At 38.1% G+C, this 16755-nt stretch overlaps 1 protein-coding gene across 4 annotated transcripts in view; it reads left to right on the top strand.

Annotated features, from left to right (window-relative positions):
- Positions 1-16755, top strand: part of kiaa0825 (KIAA0825 ortholog) — a 447094-nt gene that overhangs the window by 143431 nt on the left and 286908 nt on the right. For 3 of the 4 annotated variants that reach the window (XM_060836740.1, XM_060836749.1, XM_060836724.1), the window contains exon 13: positions 3688-3839. In XM_060836740.1, coding sequence (XP_060692723.1) covers positions 3688-3839 — 152 coding nt within the window. The remainder of the gene's footprint in view (positions 1-3687; positions 3840-16755) is intronic. The other variant, XM_060836733.1, reaches the window with a different exon arrangement.

Genomic DNA, 16755 nt, shown 5'->3' with positions numbered 1-16755 from the left:
AGATCTAGTGTTTCAAGGTTTTTCCTGAGCAGGCATGAGTCTTAGAAGGGAGAAGTTTTTGTTCCATGCACCCGATGCGGCCTACTGAGTGACAGAGTTAACGACTGAGTTACACCCATTTGAAGATAGAGTGAAGACGTTTAAAGGTACCCTGGCTCCCATGTTTATACTGGATTTTGGTCTTTCCTTGGCTTGGTGAACTATTTTGGAAATCTCATAGATAACCTGACCTCCATCTTGGAACTCTTACACCTGCTATTGAAAAAGGGTCAGGCTTAGAAATAGTTATATAGCCAAGAAGTAGACTTTACTGAAGTGACAAAGCAGCTATTGTCACCTAAGGTGTTGGCACACTGTGATCCCAAGCAAGATGTGGGTCTGACATGCAATGCCTCCCCATACTGTATTCTGATTGTGTTGGCTCACTGATGGTCCAACTGAGAGGAATGCTCAATAGTGTATGCTTCCTGGATTTGGCTGATGCCAAACGCACATCAGCTCAGAAAAAGAAGGAAGCTTTGGTAGTCATCCTTGGTGTGAGAAAATTCTACCAATACTGTTAGGGATGTAAATTTATAATAATAACAGACCACAAACCCCAGTTGGTGTTACTTAAAGAAGATAAGGCTTATTCTCAGTATATACAATTACAAATTGGAATGCCGTTCGGGAGGCCAAGTCGTAAATGCAGATGCCTTGAGCTGCTTCCCACTGGCAGATACACCACTGGTAGTGCCTTCCCTGGAAGAGTCCATTCTGGTTTTAAACCTTTGGACATCCTTTCAATCACTACTGACAATATCCGAATATGGACACAAAAAGATCCAATCCTGGCAAATCTAAAACAGCTGGTGGTGATGGGGGAAACAAAGGAGTCACCACAACCAGAATTGAAACCTTTTTGGACCCAGCGAGATCCGATCACTGTAGTGGATTACATATTACTATGGGGAGCAAGAGTGATTGTCCCAAGCAAGGTTCAGGAGCAAGAGTGATTGTTCCAGATACTGGCTGAACTCCAACAGGGTCATCCAGAGGTTTCCAAAATGAAGAAGTATGTGCGAAATGAGAAGTAAGTCTGGTGGCTAGGATTGGATGCTGACATAGCGCATTGGTGGGGCAGTGCCCAGAATACCAACAAGGACAAAAATTACTGCCAGCAGCTCCTCCACATGCATGGGAATAGCTGGGTAAACCCTGGACTCAGTTACACATCTGGTCCTTTATGATCTCTTGGTCATTGTGGATGCTCACTCAGAGTGATTGGACATGCATAGAGCTAAGGGATGGAAATTGAAAAGCTGCAAGCATCAGTCAGAATGCATAGTGTCCCGAAACTATTAGTCATTTACCAGCAGAGATTTCGAGTATTTCCTAAAATCGGATAGCTCCACGCCATCTATCATCCAATGGTCTCGCAGAAAGAACAGTCCAACAATTGAAGCCAGGCTTAAAGAAACAGCAGCTTCACTCAATACCAAACTGTCCTGGTTCCTGTCTGATTACAGTGAGATCATGGTTGATTTGTAACTGAACACCATATCTCTTAATAGCTTTGGTTAACAAAAAATTACCAACCTCAGTTTTTGGGGTTGTTTAGCTCAGTTGGCTAGAAGGCTGGTTTGCAATGCAGAGTGATGACAACAGCGTGGGTTCAATTTCTGCATCAGCTGAATTTAAATGAAGGACTCTCTTTCTCCACCTCTCCGCTTGACTCAGGCCTGGTACCCCTTAAACTGCCACTTAATCATCTTTCACTCTAATGGGAAAAAAGTTGTATGGTCTGGTAAGACTATGCCAGCTTTAACTTTTGTCTCAGATTTAAAATTAACAACTGATTAACAGTATCAACCACCATTTTGTAAAAGTGCTTCCTAACATCTCTCCTGAACAGTCTGGTACTTATTTTTAGAGTATGCTTCCTAGTTTTTGAATTTCCACTCAATAGAATAGCTTACCTTTAATTATCATGTCTTTTCCATTTATCGCCTTGGAAGATTTTAGTCAGATCATCCATTAACCTTGTAAATTTAAGAGAAAACAGACCTAACTTATATAGTCTTTCCTCATAACTTAATGCCTGAAGTCCAAGTATTATTCTTGTAAACCTACGTTGTACTCCCTCAAGACCAATATATCCTTCCTCAGGTGTGGTGCCCAAATCTGCTCACAGTGTGCTAAGTGGGGTCTAACCAGGGTTTTGTATAACACCAGTATATCTCCTGCATCCTTATATTCCATTCCTCTAGGTATAAAGGCCAGCGTTCCAACAGCCGCTATGATAATTTTCTTACCTATTTGTGGCATTTTACATTAATCTTTCTCTGTCTCTTGTACCTGAATCTCCAAATCTCTTTGGACATCCACTGTATTTAACTCTATATCATCCTGAAAGTACCTAGCTGTATCCTTTTTCTGTCCAAAATGGATAAGCTCACACTTACTTACATTGAAATCCATCTGCCACTTTTGTCTATAACTTAAACTCTACCCCTTTGTATAATTCCCGCACACACATAGGTACATAAAGAGCCAAGTCAAGACACAGGTCTAATGAGTAGGGAAGGAGACAAAAATTGGAAGCTCAATTTCAACGCCAATTCAGGTCACTGACATCAATTAGATATTTTCATTCAGTTTCTTCTGATTCTTTTCAAGTCTTTGAGGACACATGTTGCAGGTTATGTCAATTCATAGACTTTTATTCACTAGTTGATGATTTGGCTTTTAAAAATGGCTTATCTTATCTTGCTTTCAACAAGAAAAATTCGCAAAGGGCACATTGCAGGGCAATGGTGAGTGAGATCAGCTACCAGGAGATTTTTTGTTGTTTCTTCACACGGGAGAGAGAGGAAAATTATGATGCTTTCTACTTCACAGTCTAGATGTTTCTCTTCTATTGTCCATAGGTCAAGAAGTTGTTACTATGTTGGAGCTTTCTTGAACCTGCACAACTGGTTGATTATAAAACTAAAGGACAGTCTCTGAGAAAACTGACCTGAACATATGCATACATACGAACAGGGCGAATATGTCTCGCATCCTCCCCACTGCTTGAGGAAGGCAACATTGTAGATAGAACTCTCAATGAGTTCCAATAACTCATTTCAAAAATTACAACATTTCCTACAATTTGCTTGATTTAAAATAGCATTTTTTTTCCCATTTTCCACAGTGCAAAAATAAATGTGGTCTTCAAGCAAGGTCAATTTCAATGCTTCGTCTGCAGTCTCTTTTTAATACTGTTCGCTACTCTTAATCCTATTCAGTTTCTCACACAATTATTTATAATCTTTTGTTTAATGCATATCTGTTCATACTCTCGAACAGTGTTGCTTTTGATTCAAAATCAGCTCTATACAAGTGTAAATTCTTACGGTATTGCATAATAAACTTCAATCATTTAACCGACTTGTCAGTAGCTATTGAAAATTTCAAAAGGAATACTCCTACACTTATTCTTTTCATCTCACTCAATATGTTGTTTTTCTGTCTTTCTTATATACCTAATGTTACACAAATTTGGAACTTAAGTCATAAATCATTTCACATTACCTTCAAAAGCAATTAGCTGTGATATTCCAAAAGAATACTATTTGAAAAATAGTTGAACGAATTGTTATTTAATTTCATTTGTTGTATTTTACATTCCTCATTTCTATAAAAAAAATTGAACTATAATATCAGTCTGTGTTTCAGTTCTTCGCTATGGGATAAAATTGCAGTCGAACAGTACCTTATATTGTTGTTGTCACAACCCAACTGGAACTGGAACTTACTTCTACAAATTCTTATGCTTGAGGACTGCCTTATACCTCGAATTCTTCTGAATAATGCATGTAAGTGTGACATTTTATAAATTAACATTCAAAGATGCTATTAAATGTATGTTTTTAAACAAAAACAATTGGCAAAGGATATGTATGATAAGTAATGTTTAATAAAACCAACGCAGGCACGTATCCAAAAGCTGGGAATGGAAAGTTGGAGGTCCATAGGTAGGTGTGAGAGAAACTTGACTGCATTTTATTTCAATTCAGTCCTTGCTGTAAGGGCAGGATTACTAGGCCAGCAACCTACTGAACTCTGTCGTGGGCTTAGCCAAGTTAGTTAACTGTGAAATATCATTAGCATCTCATTTCCAAAACACCAGACAATCAGAGGAAATACAAGGATGACTAGCTGGATTTATATAGAAAGAATTTGCAATGAAAAGGACTCTTGACGTTGGTTGAAGTGGATCAACTGGACATGGAGTTTTGAGGCAGCAACAATTGGAGGAATGGAGGGAACACCTAGGAAGGCTCCAGGTTTCTCACTGTTAACAGGAGATCCAGTTGTGGTATTGAAACACTGCATGAAAAGGATCCAGAACATGAGAGGGTATGTTGAATGGCAGCTTCAGTCCTGAGGCCTGTACTCTAACTTCCCAGTAATCTCCTGCACAGAACAACATATTTTGCTTTTCCTATCTGAATGTCCCACAACTCTCATTAATCCTTGTCCTATGGCCAATCACACCAACACACCCCTTCTCCCACCCCTTTACAATGGCTTAAAATTACCACGAAACAGTCACTTACAAAGTTTTTTTTGTCTCGCTGTACATACAAGTCATTACTAACCCTCATCTTTTTTCTTTTCTTGTGTGAAAAGTAAACATATAATATGGGCAAGAGGCAGAGACAAAGGAGTTGATTAAGGTTGGCCCACTCATGTCAGTCACTTGGTTGCAACTAATAATGTATATGTGCACCCATCAGTCCTATTTGGAAAAACAAATCTTGGTCCAGGAGACTGAATACTGTCAGCAATAACCTGACGTGAAAGCCTCAACCTCTTGAGGCACTGGTGCTAACTTGAGTCATGAGAACTGATCCTCTATCTGTGTGTCAGTCTGGCTCTGGTGAGACTTCTGACTGCTTAGAGTTTGGGCTTCACAGTACCTATTCTTCAGAGATCTGCCTGTAATCCTGGTAGTGGTCATCGCCTGCGACTTAATCTGGGAGGTATGGTTTCTTCTCCAATGAAGCCATTTAAAAACCTGAAGATTTTAAAATGACTGCAGGTTGAGCCTGCCAAACTCAGGTGGGCTTGCCCCCAATTTTCAAATATGGAATTCAGCTCACTAAAGTTATTTCTGATTCTTCTAAACTCCAGTGAGAGAGAACCTTTCCTCAACCAGGAATAAACCTAGTGAGCTTTCACTGATCTGCCTCCAATATAAATATATGCCTCCTCAAAAAGGATGACTAAAGCCCTATGTAATATACCACAGTTTTACCATTGTCCTATTTCGTTGTAACTAGACTACCTTTCAATTCCAACTCCTTGCAATGAAATCCAGCACTCCGTTTGCCTTCCTAATTATCTGTTGTACTGCATGATGATTTTTTTTTTGTAATTCACGTGCAAAAACATACAGATCCTCAGTTCCAAAGAAGAGGCATTGGACCTGAACTGTTAACTCTCTTTCTGTCTCCAGAGAAGGATACCATACTGGCTGCATTTCTCCAGCTTTTGCTGTTTTATTTCGGAGCTCCAGCACCCCTCATAGTTTGCTTTTATCCACACGCTATTACTGCGTTCTGCAGTCTCTTACCATTTAATTTTTATTCTACTTTTCTCTCAAAAGAAATTGTTGCTGTGAAATAATATTGGACAATCAAATTATGAATGCTCTTGATTAAGTTCTCTGGTCTCAAAGGGTGCCTATTAATTGTGCACCAGTGGTAAAATCCTCTCTACAGTCTTGCCTCACAACACAGGTTCGTGAACTGCATTTGGTTTTAGTCACAGATCCAAAATCTGGTAAAATTCAAAATCAGGAATTTTTATAACATAGTCATGCTTCTTTTGATAAGGTATGATGTCATTGAAAATTGCATTTACCTGAATGTAAGCATTATATTATTACAACTTTAAAACAATAGAAAAATTATGTTTCAGCCATTCAACTAAATTTATTGATATCTATTTTAAAATGGGTTAATCCCACAAGGATCAGAATGCAAGAAATACATCATATATTTTCAAGCTTGTGCCCATGAAATCTTGGATGTTTTATACTGTCTTATCACCAGAAAAAAGGCATATGAACATACTATTTTCAAGCTGCCTGAATAGTTAAACTTTGAAAGCAGGAATACTTTCATTGCAGCAGCTTCAAAAAAAGAAAAATTATACTCAACACAATCCTATTAGTTGCTGAGATTCTGTTTCTTTGTGGCTTCTCAAAATGATGTCATCCAATAACATTGAGTCACTTTCACGGTTTTCTTTTTATTTTACAAGATTATACTGATGTTTATTTGAGAAATGGACTCTCCAATGGAGGAAAGATTGGTTACTTGATACACTAATTACTCTTGTCAGCAGGTCCTTGAACTAATGGTAGCAGGTAGCCGGAGGTAATACAGTACAGCAATTGGGGAGGCAGTGTCATAGTGGCAGTGTCCCTGAACTAGTAGTTCAGTTCAGACCCAGGATCATGTACTGTGGACGAGGATTTTAATCCCATCAGGGCAGGTAGTGAAATTTGAGTTCAGTAAAAATGTGGAATTAAAAATCCAATGACCATTGATGGTCCCCAAAATCAATCTGGTTCACTCACACCATTGAGGGAAGGAAATCTGCAATCCTTATCTGATCTGGTCTATATTTAACTCCAGTCCCAAAGTAGTGTGGTTAATTCTTAACTGCTCCCTCGGCAGTTAGGGATCTTAAATAAATGCTCATCTATGTACCGATGCCCTTATCCCATGAACAAAAAGGTGAGGCTATCTATATATGTATATCAGTCTTTGTGAGAAATGGCAGATATTTGAATGGGTAAATAAATGCAATATCATCCATATGATGAAAACTAGCCTGATCCACTTGTTGATAAATGGCTAATAATTTTAACATGACAACACAAAATTAGGTTGCTATAACTTATGTATACCTGGAGGGAAATAAATTGGGCTCATTAGTGCCTGCTTTTCAAACACTATGAATAGCCTTGGTGCTGCAAAATGACCTCAGGTTGTTTAGTGTTAATGCATGTACAATAAACATTTGCCAGATACAGGAAGAACAGATAGATCAGGCTGATTTAATGCAGTTGTAGTTGCACCTGCCCAAAATGTGGGATGAAATTTTATATTTTCTAGGAACTATGTCTTTTTAATTTTGAAGTTTCAAAAATTGTAAGGAGAATGAACTGTTTTTAAAAATAGGGATTTACCATGATGGCTGCATAATTTCACAGCAAGGAATTAAATTCCTATTGTGAACTTTGTTTTTGTAAATCTGAGCTTTTGTAATAGGTAAATGCTCAGGAACTGAGGAGTTGTGCACAGGTAAAGCTGATTGATTCTCAACTGAGAAGGCTAAAACTAAAAATAATATACAGAAACATAGGCACATAGAGAGGGAAAGACTCAGAAGGGTGTGCTGTTATTCTCTCCAGTGAAGCTGCTTGTTGTCTGCAGTGAATAAAAAACTCAGTTTAAACATGAAGAAAACTAGTTACCTTTCCTGTAACAGTTCTTCTGAGCTGTGTCTTTTGAACTGATAAGTCAGAGATATTTTCCAAGTCAGTCAGTTGTTCTGAATTCTTACAAGTCAATGGCAGCTTCCAAAGACAGACAACTGAACACCTAGGCAAGCCAAAGTAAGGTAATATCAACATTGGAATCGGGAAGTAAAGATCATTAAACCATCTTTCCGCTTTGTTTCAACCTTCACCAATTTATTTTCTCCAGTTGTTTATGTGCATGTAAAAGATGGCACATTTATAAGGATTGAAGTTATAGTTATTGGTTCTATATGCCAATAGATTATCTGTCTACTTGAAACTACATTCTGACTACTTACAATTAATAATAAATCTTGTTGAGTACAGAGACCTGGTCCATGTTTTCTATCAACCTTGAAAGTCAAGTAAATTAGCATACTTGTATGTACCTTTGAAAAAACAACTTTAATATTTGGTACAATTCGGGGAGTAGCTGGTAGCGAGTAGCAGTAGCATGTGCACTGTGGTCATACCAACGTTTGGTAGTTTGTTAGACCGGATTTAAATTGGATTTGATTTGAATTGGTTCAGAAAATTAGGAAATATAGATTTCTTGTGTGGTTTCAAGTGAAAGAAAACACTAGGTTTTGTACTGCACTTAAGGAATGACATTGGAAACAACAAATTTTTTTTGCATGTGGCAACTTTGTGTCAGGCAGCTTGAAGGAAATTTGAAAACCAAGTTTCATTGATTTGGCAGGTAATCTGGAGATAGAATTTTCTGACAGAGCGAGTTGAGGTGTTGGTGTAGCTCTTGGATGTGGAGGAAATACAAAAAGAGTTAAGTATTTCAGGTAGTGAAATTTCGGTATCAAGTGATATTCAGTGGCTGCAGCATGAGGAGAGAATAAATAAACTCGAGATGGCAAAAAAAGATAAGGAAAAGGCAAGAAGAAAGATGAAGAAAGGGAAATGGAATTAAGATCATAGAAAAATGGAAATGATGGGACCGGAAATAGAAATGACAAAATTAGAATTATTCGTGCAAAGGACAAACAAACATATGAATATAAGCTGATAATGGCCCAGTTTCAACTAGAAATGTCACATACATGCAGGATTTGACAGAGAGAATCTGTGTTTTAAATCATGGAGTCATAGAGATGTACAGCACAGAAACAGACCTTTTGGTCCAACTTGTCTATGCCGACCAGATATCTAAACCCAATCTAGTCCCACCTACCAACATCTGGCCCATATACCTCCAAACCCTTCCTATTCATATACCCATCCAAGGAAATGTTTAGGTTTGCACAGGAAGCATTGAACAGTCAGTTCATGATTAAGTATGCTTTACACATGTCACAATGTGGCACCATGTTACATCAAGGTCACACCTGCAGCATGTGCAAGTCATTTAAGTGGCAAAAACACGTCATGTGCTTCAAACAAATGACCACATGTATGAATCAAAAGGGGTCCTTAGTGGGACTGAAAGAGAATGACCATTAGAGAGTACCCCACAGTCAGTTAAACAAGTTGTCATTTTCCAATAGAGGGTTGATCATGGTCAATCAGGTGCCAGTTCATTCGAGTTGGGGGAACCGTGTTCTTGCAGGCCAGGGATTAGGCCATAATCAGTCCTGCAAATAAAGTCCACACAGTCTAGGATTTCAGATAGGTCAGTGGACATTCTGGGGAGACATCAGTCCAGGGGGTGGACCATCTTTCCCTGCATGAGACAAAGGGTGGGATTGACCATGATGGGAGTGCAGGCAGGATCAGTTAGTGTTGAGGCATGAGCAGGAGAAATGATGAGATGCCCCGGTGACTGAGTAAGAAATACAAAGTGCAGGAAGGTTTAGTAGTTTGTGAGGATAAGATAAGTGAGAATTAGTGAAGGGGGAATGATACATGCAAGACTGAATTGTAGTCCATGAGCTTTGGCAGAGTTAGACTCATGGCTCTGTGAGTATGACTGCTGGACATCCCATTTCACTTGAAGCATAGTGCTAACCATTGCTGCGCTTTATGTGCAGGTGGGTGGCCTTCTGAAGTGGTCAGCTCAAAGAAATACTACCCTCCTCTCCTCTACCCCGTACATCAAGACATAAAGGTCCATGTCTGCAAAGTGAAAAGCAAGGTTTTCTTTCTTCTAGACCATATCTTTAGTGTGAGGGCTTGTTCCTGGCTTGCAACACCTGAATGATATGGAACTGGCCTTTAAATATGGTAACTGAGACATGAAAGCTGGAGAATTCTGGCATTGGCAAGCAGTTCTGCATTACTACTGCATAAATTCCTGAGAAAGTCACCAAGTAGCCTATTGCATAATAAATGAGGTAAAGAGCAGAAAATCAGATGAGAAAAGTAATTCTGAAAGATGGCAGAACAGGCACCCTGAATCTTAGCCAACTGAAAATGGGAAAATTTAGCCCATTATAATGGAAGTTACAATAATTTCTTATGATGTTTAATCATTCTTTCCTTTAAAGAAATTATTTGGGAATTATGTTTAAGTAATGTGTTTCAAATTAAAGTGAATTTTAAAAGTACAATTTGCTGTTATATTTGTTGTTATATTTTGAAGCTAGGCAAACCTCTTTGTGAACATTTGTGACTCAGAATTTGCTGCAAATAGACATTTGGGGGCAATTGTTGAAGCCTAGGCCTATTAAATTAGGAAGATTGCTCTGCATTCTGAGAATAACTTAAAATATTTCTTTGAACTAGTACCTAAAGGCAGAAGCTAAGATTGGCAATTTGACTGACAGAATTAGTATCCTAACGAGAGAAAGTTCAACAAAACCAAGAACAGGACAATATAGCGGTTCATGAATTATTTTTCTGATCCTTCAGGTGAATTTTCTGATTAACTGGAATGAGTTGAAATTTGATTATAACTTTTAATCTCTATGCTTGTTTGCAATTTGTATCGTAAAATAGCTTCTTGATTCATGGCCGTCCTTTTCACATTAAACCATTTAAATTCACTCTTAGATAGGGGAATTTTGAGGACTTATGTGAAAGTTACAATATTCAGTGCAAATTACAAGGGGTCATGGTTGTTAGGTTCCCACTTTTGCAATTATATAACTAAAATTTGAATAATTCCTCCTGTTTAACATTCAGACTCCAGAAGTAACCAGCATGTGGAGGAATATCTCGGGAAAACCCAAATCTTGTTTTCAGTTGTCTTTTGAGTCTGCTGCACATTCAATTTGACCATAGCTGATTGGCTTATTTTCTAATTCCACATTTAGACCTACTCTCCAATAACCTTCAATCCCTTTAGAAGAAGAACCTATCTACTTCCACCATGACCCTGCCTCTGCTATCTTCTGAGGCAAGTGATCCAAAGTCTCACGACTCTAAGAAAAAAAAAGTTATCTTTATCTCTATCGCAGTCAGGACAGGAATTATATACACTTAATGGTAGGGTCCAGGGATGTGTTGCCAAACAAAGAGACCTTGGAGTGCAGGTTCATTGTTCTTTGAAGATGGAGTCAGGCGCAGCAGGTATTTGGTACACTTGCCTTTATTGGTCAGTGCATTGAGTATAGGAATTGAAATGTCATGTTACAGCTGTACAGGTCATTATTTTAGATCAGTTTTGCAGCACTGCGTTCAGTTTTGGTCTCCCTACAATTGGAAGGATGTTGTTAAACTTGAAAGGGTGCAGGAAAGGTTTACAAGACTGTTGCTGGGTTGAGAGTTTTTGAGCTACAGGGACAGGCTGAATAGGCTGCAGCTATTTTCCCTGAGCGTTAGAGCCTGAGAGGTGCTTTGTAGACGTTTATAAAATCGTGAAGGACATGGATAGGGTGAATAGCCAGGGTAGCACAGTCCAAAACTAGAAAGTGTAAGTTTAAGGTGAGAGGAGAAAGATTTAAAAGGGACCTAAGGGGCAATGTTTTTGGACCGAGGGTGTTATGTGTGGAATGAGCTGCCAGAGGAAGTGGTGAAGGCTGGTACAGTTACAACATTTAAAAGGCATCTGGATGAGTACTTGAATAGGAAGTGTTTAAAGAATATGGACCAAATGCTAGCAAATGAGACTGGAGTAATTTAGGATATCTAAAGGGATCTGTTTCCATACTGTATAATTCTATTACTCTAAAAGGATGAGTCCTAATTTTTTAAACAGTGCATGTAATTGCATCGGGCTTTGCTGGAACTTTGCAGCAGGCCTAGGACGCAAATATTAATTTGAGAATAGTATTCCAGTGAGGCCCAATACAAGCTGGAGGAGCTTGGGAACATTGTACATTTCAAAACGAGGCTTGGACTTCATAAACTTCAGATATGAACTCTACTATGATTACCCTCATCCCAATGCACTGTTTTATGGGTTTGCTGTCAGGAAAGCTGACCCATTGTTTGGTATTTTACCCACCATTAATACATATGCTTCATCTACATCTCTTCATTGCTACCTTTCGTACTTTCTTTGCCTGTTGGGTTCCTTCATCATCTATTTTATTTGTTCCTCCCTATACATTTTCCACAGCATATAGTGGACATCTATGCAATAATGTTGAATATTGCCTCGGTATGTCCTATACACTAAGAGCAGGACAAATTCATCCCGGCCCCATAGGTCTACTCTTGATTATCAATAAAGTGACGAAGGGAATCTGTCAATTCAGTGCTGTCAAGCAACATTGAATCCTCAAATGTTTATATGGAAAGATGCACTTCACCCCTATGGTGTCCACTCTGATCATCAAGCATCTGACTAATCTAACCCCATTTTTCAGCACTTGCTCTCTGGTGTTCATCTAAATATTTAACACAATTATTACTAACATGCTAACTGACGGTTAGTTTGAGTTCCTCCAAGACCACTGGACTTTTGACCTCCTTATAGCCTGGCAAAAGAACTGAAATCCAGATGAGGCAAGAATGACTGCCCAGAACATCAAGGCCATATTTAACCAAGTGTGGCATCAAGAGCATTAGCAGTATTACAGTTAATGAGAATTGGTGAAAACTTTCCCATGGTTGCATTCTTAACACAGCAAAGGAAGATGATTGTGGTTGTTGAAGGTCAGTCATCTCAGTTCCAGGACATTTCTGCAGGTGTTTCTCAAGTAGTGTCCTAGGCTTCAAAGACATTCCCTCCAGCAAAATGCCAACGAAGATGTTTGCTGATGATTACACATTGATCAGTACCATTTGTGAGTCCCATTTGCACTGCACAACCGGCAGGCAATGATCATCTCCAATAAGACAATCTAACCATTGCACTTGCCATTTGTCAGCATTTTCATTGTTGAATTTCTCACCATGAAAGCCCAGGAGTTATCATTGACCATTCCCAAACTGGACTGGATAACAAGTACAGAAAATGCCCATCAGGTTCGTAGCATCTGTGAAGAGAGAAACAGCGTTGATGTTCTGAAATTCTGAAAAGGAGTCATACCAGACTCTATTTCTTTCTCCACAGATGCTGCCAAACCTGCCACATTTCTCAACATTCTGTATTTGTTTTAGATTTATAACATCCACAGTATTTTGTCATTATTGACAGAGTTAACATTTCAAGTTCAGTATGCCTACGTTTCAAAATTGTTTTGTTCACTATAGTTTGAATCTCATGCAGTTCTGAAAAAGAGTAATCTTGGACTTAAAACATTAACTCTGTTTCTCTTCCCACTCTTGTTGCAAGACCACTGAGTTTTTCCAATTTTTATTTTTTGTTCCTGTTTTTATTGAATTTTAAGTACATACAGAGTGTACAGAAGTATACCAATTGATGTTTTTATCTATTTTATGTTTCACCATTGCAGAAACAAAAATTGGCATCTAAAGGTTTTGACCCAATAACAATTTAGTGTTGAACACCCTTAATATACTATTTATACTGCACTTGATTTCTACATTTATCTCAAAGTCTTTAGTTTTAATAAAGCTATTAAGTCATTCTTTTGAAAACAATTAATAATTTTGTTTAAATAGTACATTTAAGAATTCAATCAAATTGGTGCGTCAAAAGTATCACAGAAAAGTGTCAACTCTTCGTGTAAAGGTGGTTTCAGATCTTCCTAAAAATGTATGTCAGAACCTCTCAGAAATCCCAATGTCCTGATTATTTGGAAATTGCTCAGGAAATTTAATTTCTGATGGACACTTGCCATGTGTCAGGAACATAGATAGCTTCTCAGGAAAAGTTAAGTTCATAACAAACCTATTTGACTCCTAGATAGTTATACAACTAATTCTCACTCCCTTTCCAAATTTCCCATCCTCCCACTGACCTAACTATTCTCGCCAACATGATTCCACTACTTCTTCAATACATAACACTCCTCTGATAATCATACAGTGCAACCCAATTAGTCCTTGCCTACACAAATGCACCATCACCACTTGACTATCTGATGACCAAATCCAACGCCCCCTCACAGCTGGATTGGATGACACCCTCCAACCTAATCCTACTATCTACCACCTCACCATCAGACTGTCTCCCACCCTCATCCATCTGTTTTCCTTCTTGCCAACCCCCATCTAGTGTTCCAGTCTGAAAATCACTTACTAACTGATTATTTCCCAACCAGATCTACCCTCTCACCTATCCAAGTCTTCCTCATTCCTTGATCACTCATCCAACTGCCACCCCACCTCCTTGTCCACCCACATGGCATTCCAGCACTCATTCATCGTAACCTCATTCACCGTAACTCATCATCCACTTACCTTCCTCCCGAAATATCCAAAAGGTGTTTGAACGTTTAAACTATATTCGGTTGCTGGTAACCCACAGCTATTGCCATTAAAAGGGTTCTGGCTCCTACAAAGATTCCTTGTGTTGCTGTCTGCAAGGATTCCTGTGTTCGGTGAGTTCTGCACATCCTCCATTGGAAGACAGGCCTGAAAAATCGCAGATAGGTAACTGTCATTGCGAGGGTGTCTGATACAGGTTGGACAATGCAGGTGAGCATTTTAAAAAAATTAACTTCAGCGATAAATTATCTCTTGATAGCACCACCTGCTATCTTTGAATTTCAGCAATGGTTTTCTGACTAAATAGATAAATGATAAGACCTGAAATAGTTCAGGTTTTAGTATAATTGTTCAGAGGAGATCTATATTTATTTCAGCTGCTGAATTATTATAATTGACAGAAAAGATCTCTAGCTTTATGCCCAATTGTGTCTCAATCCTCTTTGTTCCAGTGTTCTATGCTTTCAAGCTATACTTAAAAATTGTGTAGGAACAGTTTTTTTATTGAATGTGTTGTATTAAATGCATGAAAATTATGCTCTAATGACATGAAGGAGTAATAATATTACAGCTGTAATTGTTGTAAAAGCCTATATTTAAACATTTCAGCTTTGCTAAATGTTTGGTATTGAGATTAAGCTTTCCACTTTCTACTGTCACTTCTAGGCAGTAATTTAACTACAAAGTATTGACTTATAATAATGTTCTACAAATACTTTTGATATCTTTGAGAGACCGCAGAGGTGACAGATTATCTCAAAGTAAGAATAATACTAAATTTGGAAAGCAGTTGGCATATTAGGTGGTATGAAAAATGTTGGAAAAAAGCAATTATGACTTTCTTTTTGCATATTCGTTTGCTAGATCTAGTCTGACAGTTTATAATTTTTTTGTCAAAATCCTAGAATTGAACCATTTTGCCTTTCCCAATTTCAAAACCATGTATATGTCCATTTAAATAAAATCACTTGAATGTTGTGGTAAGGATATTTTTGAAAGAAAATATGATGCATTTGTGTAAATAGAGGATATCATATAGTTTGCAAGAAATACAATCTCCCGAAGTGACTTTGCGTGATTTCAAAAAGCTCACCGAGATTGTAGAAAATCACGTGCCGATAGAGTCAAAGAGTCTTACTATACAGAAACAGACTCTTTGGTCCAAACTGTCCTTGCTGACCAGATATCCTAAATTAATCTCATCCCATTTACCTGTATTTGTCCCATCTCCCTCTAAATCCATTCTATTTGTGTACCCAGCTAGATGACTTTTAAATGTTCTAACTGTACCAGCCTCCACCACTTCCTTTGGCAACTCGTTCCATACATGAACCACCCTCTGCATGAAAAAATTGCCCCATTCGATTTCTTTTAAACCTTTCCCCTCTCACCTTAAACTTGTGTCCTCTAGTTTTTGACACACCTGCCCTGGGGAAAATGGGGTCTGAAGTGAATATTGAGTTATTGAATCATTCAGCTGAATTTGTGTTCTATTTGCATATATATTCACAATCTCTCTATAGTCACCATTCCAGCTACTTCTCCAATTTTTAGGGGCCTTTGGTATCATAGACTGAAATAACTAAGCTCAACCCAAACTTCAGGAAAAGTATGTTGTGCTACTGACATTTAGCAAACAAATTTGGAATGTTGCCTTCCAAATTTCAAACATTGGATTCACACTGATGTCCCTATTCTGTGAACTCAACAAGTATAATTTAACTGAAAACTAAGTTGTCATTGCTTTTCCTTGAAAATTATGATGCTGTTCCATTTTATGATTGTCCTGCTTGATGGAAGTTCCTGATGTCTGCAAATTGTAATGTACAAAATTACATTTCATTATGAATAGGATTCACCATGGAATGACTAATTTTCAAGTTGAATTCATTGCTAATTTATGAATCCTCTCAATTTGTGATAGGTTTATCTCTCTTGGAGCTTCTGTTTTACCTATACTCTGCTACATTGAATTACAGTTTTGCACACTTAAAGGAGCTACTCCATTGAGCTTCTTAAACATGGAGCTTTAACAAGAAACAATTTGACAGTATTTTAAATCTAACTACATGAAACATACATCACTTAGTTACATGCATTTCTTTCTACTGTCTTTTTTTTGATGCACTGTTGCAACTAGGGTCTCTTCAATTTGAAAAAACCACCAGTTTCTGTTTATAAGCCATCTTGAGTAGTAAAATGTCCCAAGGTGATTCACAGGAATACCATCAAACAAAATTAGATGCCGAACCACAAAACCATTGGGAATATTTGGTTAAAGTAGTAGTTTTTGAGGAGAATCGGAAAAGAGGGAAAAGGAATAGATGGAAAGGTTTAGGAAAGGAATTTCGAATAGTTGGCCCATCAACTAAAGAAATGTGACAATAAAATGCTAAAGAGGCCAAAATTAGAGGAATGCAGATATTTTGGAGGGTTCAGGTGTTTGAGGAGATCAGAAAGATAAAGCGTGCCGATGCAGTGGGGAGACTTGAAAACAAGCATGAGAATTTTAAAGCTGAGGTTGA

This window comes from Hemiscyllium ocellatum, chromosome 2 (genome assembly GCF_020745735.1).
Source record: "Hemiscyllium ocellatum isolate sHemOce1 chromosome 2, sHemOce1.pat.X.cur, whole genome shotgun sequence".
Classification (NCBI taxonomy): domain Eukaryota; kingdom Metazoa; phylum Chordata; class Chondrichthyes; order Orectolobiformes; family Hemiscylliidae; genus Hemiscyllium; species Hemiscyllium ocellatum.
The sequence above is the reverse complement of the archived record's forward strand: the minus strand, read 5'-3'. Positions and strand labels throughout refer to the sequence as shown.